This window comes from Haemaphysalis longicornis, unplaced genomic scaffold (assembly GCF_048455015.1).
Source record: "Haemaphysalis longicornis isolate Haplotype H1 unplaced genomic scaffold, Haemaphysalis longicornis Haplotype H1 scaffold_10, whole genome shotgun sequence".
NCBI lineage: Eukaryota > Metazoa > Arthropoda > Arachnida > Ixodida > Ixodidae > Haemaphysalis > Haemaphysalis longicornis.
The window spans coordinates 150557555-150570293 of record NW_027526204.1 but is presented as its reverse complement, the minus strand read 5'-3'; the positions used below and the strand labels follow the sequence as shown (position 1 = coordinate 150570293).

Below are 12739 nucleotides of genomic sequence, written 5' to 3'. Positions count from 1 at the left end.
CTAACCTGAATAAACAGTGAAAAAAAATGTTCATTTTAGTGTCAAAAAGTAAGCAATATATATATTTTTTTTTTCTGATTCGATGGTGTTTTTATTGATCGCAAAGAAAGAACATACAATGGGTATATACAGGAGGAGGTCCCGAAGTCAAAGACTGCAGGGGGACCTCCTAGTGCGAAGTTTGAGATTGTTGATTTCCTGGAAACAAAAGTTTTGCATTGAATACTCAGAAACTTTTATCGTAGCAGTGAATGTACAAAAAAAATTGTAAGCCCCAGGAGAAAGAAACTGAAAAAGAAAAAAAATCTGATGCAACCATTGGTTGACTTTCTGCCTACACTGACTTACTTCACATTCTTGCTTACTTCTTTTTTTTTGTACTTTGGTCCTAAGTTACTAAGCACTATGTCAGGAGAGAGAAAGTTCGCTGCTGAGTATAAAAAAAATTGCGGCGTACCAGCTCCTTCAGTTGCAAATGTCAACAGAAGACGATAGTCGACTGGAGCCCCTGCCAAGTAAATGCCTTCCTTCTCTTTCCCACTCACCTCTCGTGCTGTTCCTCTCCCGCCTCGCTCCTCCAAAGGTAACACGCTAGATCCAATTGCTCGTCAATTTAAATTTACCGCGTTCCACTGCTCCGGGAGGAAGGCCTCGATGCCAACGCTGCCGTACGGCGGAGACACGCGTGAATAGAGGTTCCCTACCTACTTCAGTGTTTATAGAACCACGTTGCTCTACTCCACAAGCATTTTAAGCAGAACGTGGAACCTATCTAGTGCAACCCTTCGTAACTGTTGCCGTGTGATTTCTCAAAATGCCGCCAGAAACTAGAGTGGCGGGGACAACAGCAGGCAACGGAGGGAATTTTTTTTCTGCAGTGGATATGGTATTTCATTTGCTGTCGCAAAAATCAAGCATCCATGAATTTTTTTAATAAAGGAATACTTCAAATATCACTTATGTATGGATTTGCTGCCTCATATTTGAGTAATGTTTTGCTCTTGTTCAACAATGTTGTTAAGTATGAACATTGCCACCGGACTTAGTCCTTTAGATTCGGTGTGGGTATATATAAACCTATTGTGCAGCTTCTGTTTCACTTTGGCTGGGTGGCTGAATCGAGTGACAGACAGACAGACCAACATTTTAGCATTCAAGTAGCCCAAGGAAGACTATCGTGTTTGAAAAAGAAATTGCAGCTTGATTAATATAACCAACACCAATTATCTCTCCTTTTCAGGCAGCAGAGTCTGGAATCATCAAAGTTCGCAATGCAGCCGCCAAGCACCACGACCTCAGGCTTGGTATGACATGTCTTGTCTCCTGTAAATGTGCTTTGTCTCTAAGACTGAAACCTGGGCATTATGTATCAAAGTGGGTTTGGTAACCTCAAAATATAGATTTCTAATCTGCCATGGCCCTTGTTTAATGATCGCTATAAAAACATGCACATAAACATTGGCATTGATGTGAAACATTAGAAAACTTGGCATTTGTAAAGGTACGTGCATGACTGAAAGGGTTTATGCATTTTGGAATCTTGAAATACAGTCACATCTGGGTTATAGGGGAGGGAAAAATGAAGGAGCCTCTGTCCCTTCGACCTTCTGTCAAGTTGTGGACAGAAACATTGATCCTGAAGTGCAGCTTCACCGCAGTGTATGCTATGCCATGATGCATGCATAATTCAGGGCCACCATTGCCTTCTGTCTTCACTTTCGTTCTGGCCAACGTGTAGCCGAGAGCACAAGTGGAGGTTGTTACTGTTCCATCCTCGTACCATTCAATTTTTAGTGTGAGTGCTCTTAGGGTTCAAACAGGACATGCAGGTTTTTTACGCAGAAAAATTGACAGTTGGGCTAGTTGGTTTTGATTCATCGTTTTTCTTTCTTTTTTTTTTTTTTGCGCTAACTCGCAACTGACTTTATTAGGCGTAAACACAAATATATACTCAGAAAGAACCCGTGCCCAGGTCAACCCCGAAAGTGCAGTTTGATGAACACAACGGCCACAGGATTACGATTAAAAAAACACAGGATTACATTGTACATAGTCAACAACCAACCAGCAAAACACCTAAGTTAATGCACTTGATAAGAACTGAAATTCCTTTTCATGTAGTGCCACCGACGCGTGGCTGACACACTTATCATCGTGCTTTCGTATATAAAAAGCTTCAGTAATCTGCTTCGATTTGCTAACTCGCAAAAGTTGCGAGTTAGCGTCGTCATGTGTGTCTTCTCTTCTGTGTCCCGTTTCAAGCGCTACTTACGATGAATTTTTATGCAGAATAGGCAGGAAAAATGTTAATGTTTTGTGATCATTGTCGCTTCTTTACTCGAGTAAACGTGACACAACTGTGCATTGTGCAAATCTCCTCTTTTTATGACGATTTCAATCCCGCTTGCCGCGAGGTTTCTTTGTGGGCATGGCACGAGATTGAGGTTTTGTGCAGGTATGGGTTATGCTTGTGAGGATACTACAGAGCCTCCCAAGCAGTCATGGGCCTGTAACCAGTAAAAAGTAATGGGGTTACAGTTACAGTTACCTAAGCCAAAAAAGTAACTCTGTTACAGTCACAGTTACTGTAAAAAGTAACGTCATTGCTTTTCCACACTTCATAAATTTTAGTAATAGATCACAAAAAAAATGATTATTTTTTTGAGACATGCGAAGGCACGTGAATAGCCGAAATTGCACATGGTAAAACCATGGACGAAGAGAACCTAAAAGGGAGCACACTCATCCCAACCCCAACAATCGTTTTTGTACACCTCATTTTGTTGCACCAACATTGATGTTGCTGTGGTGTCATTATGGGTGCCCCCTACTCTGTGGGCCCCTCTGTGGTGGTCTTTCTTGGCAAGTGTCTTCCTTTACAAGTCTACTTGCCAGTTTCTTTTTTTTTTTTCTTGTTTCCACTTGACTCAAGATGAAGAAAAATATTAAGAAATAACCTTAAAAACCGACCTCGGTCTTCTGCAGAGAGGAAAACCATCTTAGTGACTTCTCCTAAACTGTGAGGGTGCCGTCTTGTGTAAATGGGAAAGGTGGAGAGGATATGGGAAAGAAGAAATTCTGGAAAAGAGGAAAGCGTGCACTGTATGTCGACACTGTATGATGTTGGATCAATTTTTATAACAAAGGGTCTAACTGTATCGGCAGTCTCTGTTAGTTACTTTATAAAAAGTAAGTGTTACAGTTACAAGTTCCTCTAACTTAAAAGTAACTAGTTACAGTTACAAGTTACTGAAAAAAATAACTAGTTACCAGTAACTTGTTACTAGTAACTAGTTACTGCCCAGGACTGCTCCCAAGAATGGTTGAAGCATCACTGGAACTGCATTTGCCGCTTAGGTTAGGTTTGATGGGTGTGGCCCGTGAAGGCAGTGTGTGTCGTCGGTGTTTGCAGCGCTGCTCTCGGAGAGCCCCGAGATCCTGGAGCCCTTCTTTCTCGGCTGTGACACGAGGAACGCCAAAATCGTCCAGATATGCCTCTCCGCCATCCAGAAACTGGTCACCTACGAGGCTGTCTCCCTGGTGAGCCCACCCCGCCATCTTGGAATGGTATAAAAAGAAAATGGGTGAATATACTTGTGTGTTACTTGTTGCCAACTTAGGGTAACGCAGACGTAGGATGTCTCGCTCATAAGAGGCCATAGTGGGTGCTGTAATGATGCACTTTGATCCAGCTGGATCTATTGGGGATCTCTGAGTGGGTGAGAGGGTAATGTAGCCACAAAGAAGTGAACAAATCTGCTGTAGAGGAAGGAAGACAAATGTGTAACGCCTCCATGCATGCTTTATCACTTTTTTTTAGTTTTTATGTAAGCTGAAAATGTATCCGTGCATAGTGGGCCTTGCCCGATTCCACAATGGTTGCAGCGCTTCGAAATGGGGGTGTACACATTACACCGGTTGTGGGGGTAGAAATGGGGGTGTACATGTTACACTGGTTGTTGGGGTCGAAAAGGGGCTGTACACGTCACTGGTTGTTGGGGTTGAAATGGGGGTTTACACCTTACACCTGTTGTCGGGGTCGAAACGGGGGTGTACACATTACACTGGTTGTCGGGGTGTAATTCCTTGCATCCTCATCCTGTCCATATGTGTGCCCCCATTATCCCCCTCGCAGACGGCGGCCAGCAACATCATCACCTGCCTCTGGAATCTCATGGAGAGTGGCATCGAGGAGCTGAAACTCTTGCAGACGGTCACCCTGCTGCTGACCGCCAACACGGTTGTCCAGGGGGACTCCCTGGCCAAGGTGAAGTCTGCAAAGGCCTATTTATAGTGGATCATCATTAGGTTTGTCCTTGGAAGCATCAGGGGACTGCTCTTTAATCTTTCTGACGATCCCTTTCTCCATCACTTCCTCTTTCTCCATGCCCATTTCTCATCTTGCTCTATGCAATGTTTCTTGACCAGTCTCCACTGATTCTTCTCCTATGATTGTTACATGTCCGTAGCATTTGTATCTTTTCAATGCAAGACATTACCTGCATTTTTGAGAGGTGAAAAGTGGGGTTGGGGATTGGCCGGGCAGGGTGCATTTGGTACTTTTGTTACACTTATTGTATTTACTCGATTGTGACGCAACCACGATTGTAAGGCGAGAAGTGACTTTTCACTACATCCAGAAAGAAACTTCGGTATACCGGTATTCGATTGTAACGTGAGGGTCAACTTTAGGAAGCCAAATTTAGGGAAAAAGCTCACGTTACAATAGAATAAATACGTTATATACTGTGTCCAAGAACGTTGGCAACTACGAAAGTGTGTGTTGTCGAATTGCCTGAAGTATAATGCCAAGGGCTGCGAGCTCTGAGATTATACTCAGTTTGGAACCCAATCTATGGATGTTGCTGAAATGTTGACTTAGCTCAGTTTTGCATTTATTTCTGAGGAGGCTGCGTAAAATTGGGCATTAAACTTGGGGAGAGTCTGTTTCTCTGGCCCTATAGTGTCTACTGAAGTGAGTGCTGGCGCATGTATGGTGGCATTGGTACTTTTCTGCATCCTTGTGTAAATATAGTGAAGCAGCTATCAATTTAAAACAAAAGGAAGGAAATTGCAAATCGTGACTGTAAAAGACATTGTAAATAAATGGAGTGTGCCGTATTTATTACAGCAAAGCTGTTAGCCTCTCATTGGTCGGAAAATTTTGTGTCGTAAACAAAAAACCCAGGCAGGACCTAGGAGTTTTCGCCCAAGATGCTGGGTGCGCGTGTCAGGCTAATCAGGCGTGAAGTATGGAGCTCAGTATTCGTGTAAAGAAAAAACCACAAAACAAGCATGGAAACTGCATGATGGATGATAAGGCGCCTGTGAACAATGGGAACACCCATGTGTTCTGGTAAAGATTAGGTTTACAGCTGCTCTTGAAAGGGGAGCGGGTTGATGTCAATCAAGGGCTAGCGCATGCATCAGGCTAGGCGGGACCGAGCAGTTCTTGCCCAAAGCGCTGAACGCATGCGTCAGGACCCAGCATTTGCCGCCAGAGAAGCCGATCGCAAGCGGCAAGCCTGCTGAGACAACGAGAAACATTTCATAACCTGCCCCGTCAGCATCTGTAGTGGTTTACAACAGCTCTGCTGGACATCCGCTTTCGCAGGGCAGGATGGCGTGCATTTTTTTCTTCTGGTAGCTGGAAGCAGCTGTCGTACATCTTTGACAAAAAAAATAATTGCGTTTCTTTATGGCCATGATGACAATGGTGAAGTTTTTATTTACCCTTTTGTAACCGTAGAGTTATTCACTGTTTTTACATGTGGCTTGGCTTATTATCACAGGTTAGTGTGCATTTTGGTGCAAAAAGAAGTGAAATAAGGAAATGACTGGGAAGCTAGCCTTTCGTTGCTGAACAACCTCTGACGCTAAGGGTCACTCACTACCACCTGGTTACTTGCTATGACCTCGTGCTAAAAGAAGCATTCAACTCTCAACTCTGGGCGCGAATCTTACTAAACCGACGGTTTCTGGCACAAGGAAAACAGCAGACCGTTTTCAGCTTGTTTCTAGGCCCTGCTTGTCTACTTGGATATGGAAGTTTTAGGCGTACCAGTGGGGCTTGTGTTGTGTCGTTGACGCGCGCCACGGTTCGCACCGCAGGCCATCGTGCTGTGTTTCCGGCTGCACTTCACCAAGAACAGCACCACCAACAACACCGCTTCTGCCACGGTCCGCCAGCTGGTCTCCGCGGTCTTCGAGCGAGTGCAGGCTGAGGACGCTGCCATGGCAGACGGTCAGTGGCACTTCTGTACTTGCCTCGGCTTGGCTTGTACTGGTCTGATCAGTTTGCCTGCCTAGGGCCTGCACTCGTGCTGAAATACTTTGGCGAACCAAAATGTGGTGTTAATTCCTCTTTCAGCATGTGCTAAACTGTTATGCTGACCGGTCTTGGCTTGTCGCGGGACGTTGCGTGAACTGCTACTTGGCTCAGTATTAGCTAGCTGCCTTGACAGGACTGAGGGTGAGGGTATTACTGATGCATTTACTAATGCTGCGGTTGTTGAATGGGAAGGGGTTGGGAGGAGGTTTCATGAATATTTGCTTGGGATTGGTTGGGTTGGCTCATGATCACCTGAAAGTTTCAGCCTGAAAGAAGAAAACGCAAAGGACGGTCTAGAAGCAAAGAAGGTGTCCATGTTTTTTTTTTAGATTGTCCTTTGTGTTTTTTACGTCCAAGGTGAAATTTCACAGTGATCTGTGTGGATGTTCATTGTGAATGCAAAATCCACCATTTCCATCTATCACATATTTTTTTTTAACGCAGGTATGTTTCTCGTTTATTTGATTCTATACCAAAATATTCATAGGAAATAATGTAAACATGACCTCTCTTTCACCACCTTGTTTTATCCTATACGGAAAAAGGGAATATCTAAGTTTTCTTGCAGGTCGTGCAAACTTTGTTTCCTTGGAAAAGGTGTCGTGGTCGACTTTGTTGCTAGGATGCCTACAGTTTTGGTCCTGCCACTATTTTGACTGCAGTCGTTGCTGACGCCATTGCTAGAATATTTTAAGTGTTGCCACTAATTTATAGCACTCACTGCTGAGGCCAGGACCCATTGCATCTCTGTAATGTTACACTGGGAGTTTGGTTTATGGGAACGTCAATGGGACACTTAAACTTTACACGTGCAAGCGTATCTGACTCTCAGTGGTGCCTGCTTTGAAGCAGTGCCACGAAACAAGCTTTTTCTCGGTTTCCCCACCTGCTGCAGCCGTGAAGACGGAGGATGTCAACCTTGAGGAACTGAAAGCTGGCAGCCGCAGCCCTCCCAAATCTCTGCAGCCCTGCGCTGCGGATGCCTTTCTGCTGTTTCAGGTAAAAAAAAACGACAAACCGGGGAAGCCAGTAAAGTTGTCATGGAGGTGTGGTACTGTAAGGCTGTCGTCACATCTAGTCTAGAGTTTGTTGTGATGTCTTTATTGTCAGTCTGAAGGGCGTTTACTTACAGTATTGTCCAGAGAATTAGAGGCTTCCTCTTTTTAAGGGGGTGAGGACTGTGGTTTCGTTTCCCACCGACATTTCGAGGCCTTCCCCCCAAATCAAAAAGTTGTCCTATTGAAACCCTGTATTCTGTGGACAGGACCTGGTGCAGATGGTGAATGCAGACCAGCCCCTGTGGCTGGTGGGGCTGACAGAGATGACGCGCACGCTGGGCCTGGAGCTGGTCGAGTCCATCCTGGCCTCCTTCCCGGAGGCCTTCCTGCGCCACCCGGAGTTCCGCTTCCTGCTCAAGGAGCGCGTCTGCCCGCTGGTCATCAAGCTCTTCTCGCCCAACGCCCAGCGCCAGGCGGCCCCCGCCCCCGACCGGCCCTTCTTCCCCATCTCCATGCGCCTGGTGCGCGTCGTCTCCGTCCTCATACACCGCTTCTACGCCACCCTGGTGAGTCCGTTGCTTGGTCTTTACTGAGGCTGCTGACAGCGTAATGCTCCCGTTAAAGGGGCCCCGAAACACTTTTTCGAGAAATTACGAAGGGCTGCTGGTGTGTTGTAGTAGTCTCAACGATGCAGTGCATTCTTGCTGAAAATGTTTCATACGTTCAGTATCTAAGTTGTAATAGGGAGCTAAAGGTACCACTCATCTTCTGCTGAACGCTTCCTGCTGCTGCTTGGACTTCTCAAGCAGGGGCAGATAAGCCTCTCCCACTGGCCGGCACACTGATTAGCGGCCTACCTGTGTATATGTGTACATTAGGGGTGTGCGAATATCAATTTTTTAATTTCGAAGCGAATTCGAATAATAAAAACAAAGTTCGAATCGAATCGAATATTTTTCGAATACGAATACTTATTGTTTTTTGTAAAATGAAAGTTTTCACCATCTAGAGACACAAAAACTGCAACTTTATTGCAAAACAGATCACACAAAGTAAAATTAGGAATTACACAATACCATTGCACTCAACAGGTTAAGGTCTGCACTCACTTAAATGTTAACATAGAGAAAGGTTAACTGCTCGACATGTTCGGGGAGCAGTGACAACCTCCTGCTCGTCACGACTTTACCAGATACCGAAAACAGCCGCTCACTTGAGACACTAGTAGCTGGCATGCCCGAGCCCGTGCACATTGCCGCGCGCTGATACAGTAAAATCTTGATGATACTAATCTCGCGGGACTGCGAAAAATATTCGTATCATCCGAAATTCGTATGAACCAACACAGACCAAAAACTTTAGCGCTGAAAAAAGTTTTCGTTCATTTTTTTTCTTACTTTCGCGTGAAGAAATTCGTGATTTTTTCTGCTTTTTTTAACCCCCGTATCGCAAAGCAGACCTTTCTGGAGCACGTAAAGCTTCGCGCTCGTCTCCTCACTCGCTGTGCCCAAGCTCGCTACACGCCGCAACAGCCAAGCGTGAACCGCATGGTGCGTTTTTGCACGCGATGCGCTCGCGTTTTTGCACGCGATTCGCTCGCCTCGGCTCTGCGAGCGCTGTATTTTCACGCCCGCATCGACGATTTCGCGCCCGCGGTAGCGCTACCTCGGTCAGAAAATGACGCACGACGCGCGCGGCAGAATGGAGGAGCCTGACTACTTGCGATGAGATCGAGACAGCCGGCTTGGCTCCGCCGGAGATGGTTAGGCTTAGCACCCCGGCAAATATTTTATGGGCGCTTTCACTAGCGGCGCGGATGATGTTTTATAGTAACGTTTTCGCATGCATTATCAGCTCCTTTACCGCACAAGCAACTTCGTGTCTCCCTTGAGCCGCATTTTAAAGAGCGGTTAGAAGCGGTCGCGCGAGCGACCGCGCCACTTCGCGGCTGGAGCCGACGCCATGTTGACGCCACCGGCCGCGCCGCGCGCAGCGTGGGGGTGGCTTGTTTCGCGGCGGTGTCAGCGCCCCTTGGGCGTGCGCAGAGCGTTTTCGCGAGCAGAAAACAACAGCCCGGCCGTTTCTGGAGAAAGAGTGACAAACACGGGAGCGAGAGCCGTCACTTGCTCGTTCGGCAGTCGGGTGCCTCGCCGGCTCGTTCGTATCTTCCGCCGGGCCGCGCAGGTCCGTTCGTAACAGCCGAAATTTTTCCCATTGCAAACAATGCAATTTCGCCGGGACTTTTCGGAAATTCGTATCATCGAGAGTCCACTGTAACACCGATACAGTCTCCGAAAGCACATACCGTTCGCTGTGCATATGCTTCGCGACTTTGCTGCTGAGACACGCTCTGAATTGTTTTTTTTTTTTTTTTTTTAGTTTTGGGTGGTTCGAATATTTCGAACAATATATAAGTATCGTTCGAATCGAATCGAATACCAAAAAATTCGAATGGAATATTCGAAGTTTCGAATATTCGCACACCCCTAGTGTACATGCATCGTTCACTTGTCATCATTTTGAGGTTTATTCTGCCTGAACCCTCCCCATTTAGTGTTTGTGTTTGTTGTGTGGGCGTATCACCTTCAGTGTACTGCTACGCTACATCTTTGTCAAAGAGGGCGGTAACTTATCATGACCATGGAGATGGGCTTTCTGATTCCCTTCTGTCAAATAGACACGCAGAGGGCACATTTGATACTGGTAGGCACACTGGGTAAGCTCAAGTTCGGGTGTTCCTTATGCAGTGCAAGGCTGGTGCGGTCTCTTGGCAGGAAGTACACCTATGGAGGCTTCGGTGTCACATGTGACGTTGCTAGGAAGAGCTAGTGGTAGTTTTCCATCCAACCTAGCATGGGAGCAAAAATTTATGCCAAAGTAGCGGTCATCTTTAAAAATCATTCGCGAATTGCATATGAAGCGTGCAAGGCTCATATTTGGCTCAAATACGCCCCACCATGCTGTTTGTCATTCGAAAACACGTAGAAAGGCGTTTCGGGGTCTGTTTCAAGCAGGCACTGTTTCTGTAAGGGTAGCAACCTTTGAGTAGAATGGAAGGAATCAGTGAGGAACTTTAATGTTCTGGTTGAAACTTTCATTAAGAAAAATGGAAGAAAATGTCAGTTGTGTAGAGCATTTTTTATTTTTGCATTGTAATCCTGTTGCAAACATAACTTTCCTCATCCTGAAGTGCATTTGATTGCCGCTTGACTTGCACGCGCTTGTCTCTCAACCTGGCATTTTTGTCCGGGGGCCCTTCCCCGGCGGCTGTTTTGCCTTCCCCCTTCCCCCACCTTTGCCCAGGTGACCGAGTGCGAGATCTTCCTCTCGCTGGTCGTCAAGTTCCTGGACCATGAGAAGCCCAACTGGCAGCGCACACTGGCACTGGAAGTGTTGCACAAGCTCTGCTCCCAGCCCGAACTGCTCAAGTGAGGGAGACGCTCTCTTTCCGGGGGCCTCTTGCGCCCATTCTTTGTGTCCCTCTTAAAGGGGCACTGACACAAAATTTTGAAGGCGAGATAACTTCGGAGATAGATTGGTGGGAACACATATACATCATCTGCAAAATATCAGCGGTGAATACAGCCTAGAACATATTTAAAATCAATTTTGAAGTGTGCGAAACGCAACCGAGCGGCCAGCAGAGGACCACGCGCAAGTGTAAATAAACAACATCCAAACACGTCACGAGTTTGTGTTTGCCGCTTCCGCACTGCCGGCTCCCCGCTCCAATCGGAGGGCCGGAGGGCGGAGCTTCTGCTCTCGAGAACGAACGACCCGATCGTTGGCGGCGGAGGCGCCGTGATTTCGTCAGCTCATCGGGCAGCTGGCCGCGACCAAAGTTCTACAGCGATTCCAGGCACTCTGTTTCTATTACTGTTTATTACCATTTGATGCGGAAACACGCCGGAGGCACGAAAAGCCCACTGAGCAAGCCGCACGGTCGCTGTGCAGGCGGCGGCCACGGCCGCGAAGTGGCCCAGGCCGGCGCAGGTAGCTCGAGTGATAGCTTGTTACCGCTGCACGAAATTGTCCCCAAGTCCCGACCATGGTGGCTTACATGAGAAAGGAGTTAACGATGCCATGGCGGGTTGCATTAAAAATTGTCATCTGCACCGCTTACGAGAGTGGCACTCGAATATCCGCCGCAGTGCTAAGCCGAACACATCTGTAGGCGGACCTGTAGGCAGACTGGCCGGCTGCTCCCAGCGCGCGTCTTGCCACCCACCATCTCGAGCGGCGCGCGTCGTTCGTTAGCCGCGGTAGCATTTGCACTCGCAGCGCCTGCGTCACATCCACGGTCGCTTTTTAATTAGGCGCCTCACGAGATCAGTACGGGGGGGCATCCGTAGAAACTGCCGTAGATGCGGATTCGACAGTGCTACGGCGGCTCTGCTCTGTAACTGTGATATCCCTCCGACGGTCACGTGGTCAGCTTTGTTCACACAAAATCCACAAAATCCATCGTTTCGCGGCACTCGCTGAAACCGAAACTGCGACTGGCCGCATTGAAAATGCCTCTAATTAAACAACCGTCGCACGCTGAAGCAAATGAGGTTTCTACAGGTTATAAGTAGGTCACTAGCTACTTATCGCAACAAAAAAAACAAGATGCAAAATTTTTGTGTCAGTGCCCCTTTAATTATGATAATAAAGGTGGCTACGATGTGTGAAAAAAGTCCTAGTATGCCTAAGCGCTTCTTATGGGTTGTGAATGCGAAAGCGTGAATGTACAATTGAATGCCTTTGCTTCCACCTCGTGTTGTCAATGTGCTTGTAGTAATCTTCCCGCTTGACACGCTTTGATTCGCTTGAATGCCTTCAATGGCTTATATCTGTCTCCCAAGCGTTGCACTACTACTCATTCCCCCTACCGTGCTTCACTGCTTGTTTTTTCACTTGTCTGGCGGCGTTCCTCCACTCTTTTCACCTAAGTTTGCGCTATGGAATGCCTCCTGCAATGGAGTGGCTTTTGCTATGGAATGCTTCCCACGGAGCCGTTTCCCTTTTGTGGACTCTGATGCCAATGCTGGCTTTTTCGCTCAAGGAGCCATTTAATGCTTCCGCACTAATATTGTTACCCACTGGTGTTGCCGAGCAATGACGGGAAAGGTGAGAGGGACCGTTGGCGTTTGGTTGTGGAAGGATATAATGTCTGTTTCCGCTCTGACTCTATTTCAGCTATGAATACAGTAAATAGTGTACATACTGCAAATATATACCGCATTCTGTCTTTTTTGCATTGCTTCAATTCGTTAAAGGGACACAAGTGAATTTGTCAAGCTCCTGTTTTTGCTTGCATTATGTAGTCTGGCTCAAATAAACGCAGTTTTCGTCGTTTTTCCAGGCGAAAAGGTAGTATTTATTTATAAAGCCTGGAAGAAGAAAAACTACCATGTGTGGTTTGCAA

The 12739-nt window shown here is 46.7% G+C and overlaps 1 protein-coding gene across 4 annotated transcripts in view; it reads left to right on the top strand.

The window, feature by feature from the left end:
- The window catches only part of Mon2 (Mon2 homolog, regulator of endosome-to-Golgi trafficking), a 206971-nt gene that overhangs the window by 5043 nt on the left and 189189 nt on the right, over positions 1-12739 (top strand). For all 4 annotated transcript variants that reach the window (XM_077691219.1, XM_077691218.1, XM_077691216.1 and 1 more), the window contains exons 3-9: positions 1241-1304; positions 3413-3540; positions 4136-4267; positions 6112-6244; positions 7227-7330; positions 7596-7895; positions 10633-10757. In XM_077691219.1, coding sequence (XP_077547345.1) covers positions 1241-1304; positions 3413-3540; positions 4136-4267; positions 6112-6244; positions 7227-7330; positions 7596-7895; positions 10633-10757 — 986 coding nt within the window. The remainder of the gene's footprint in view (positions 1-1240; positions 1305-3412; positions 3541-4135; positions 4268-6111; positions 6245-7226; positions 7331-7595; positions 7896-10632; positions 10758-12739) is intronic.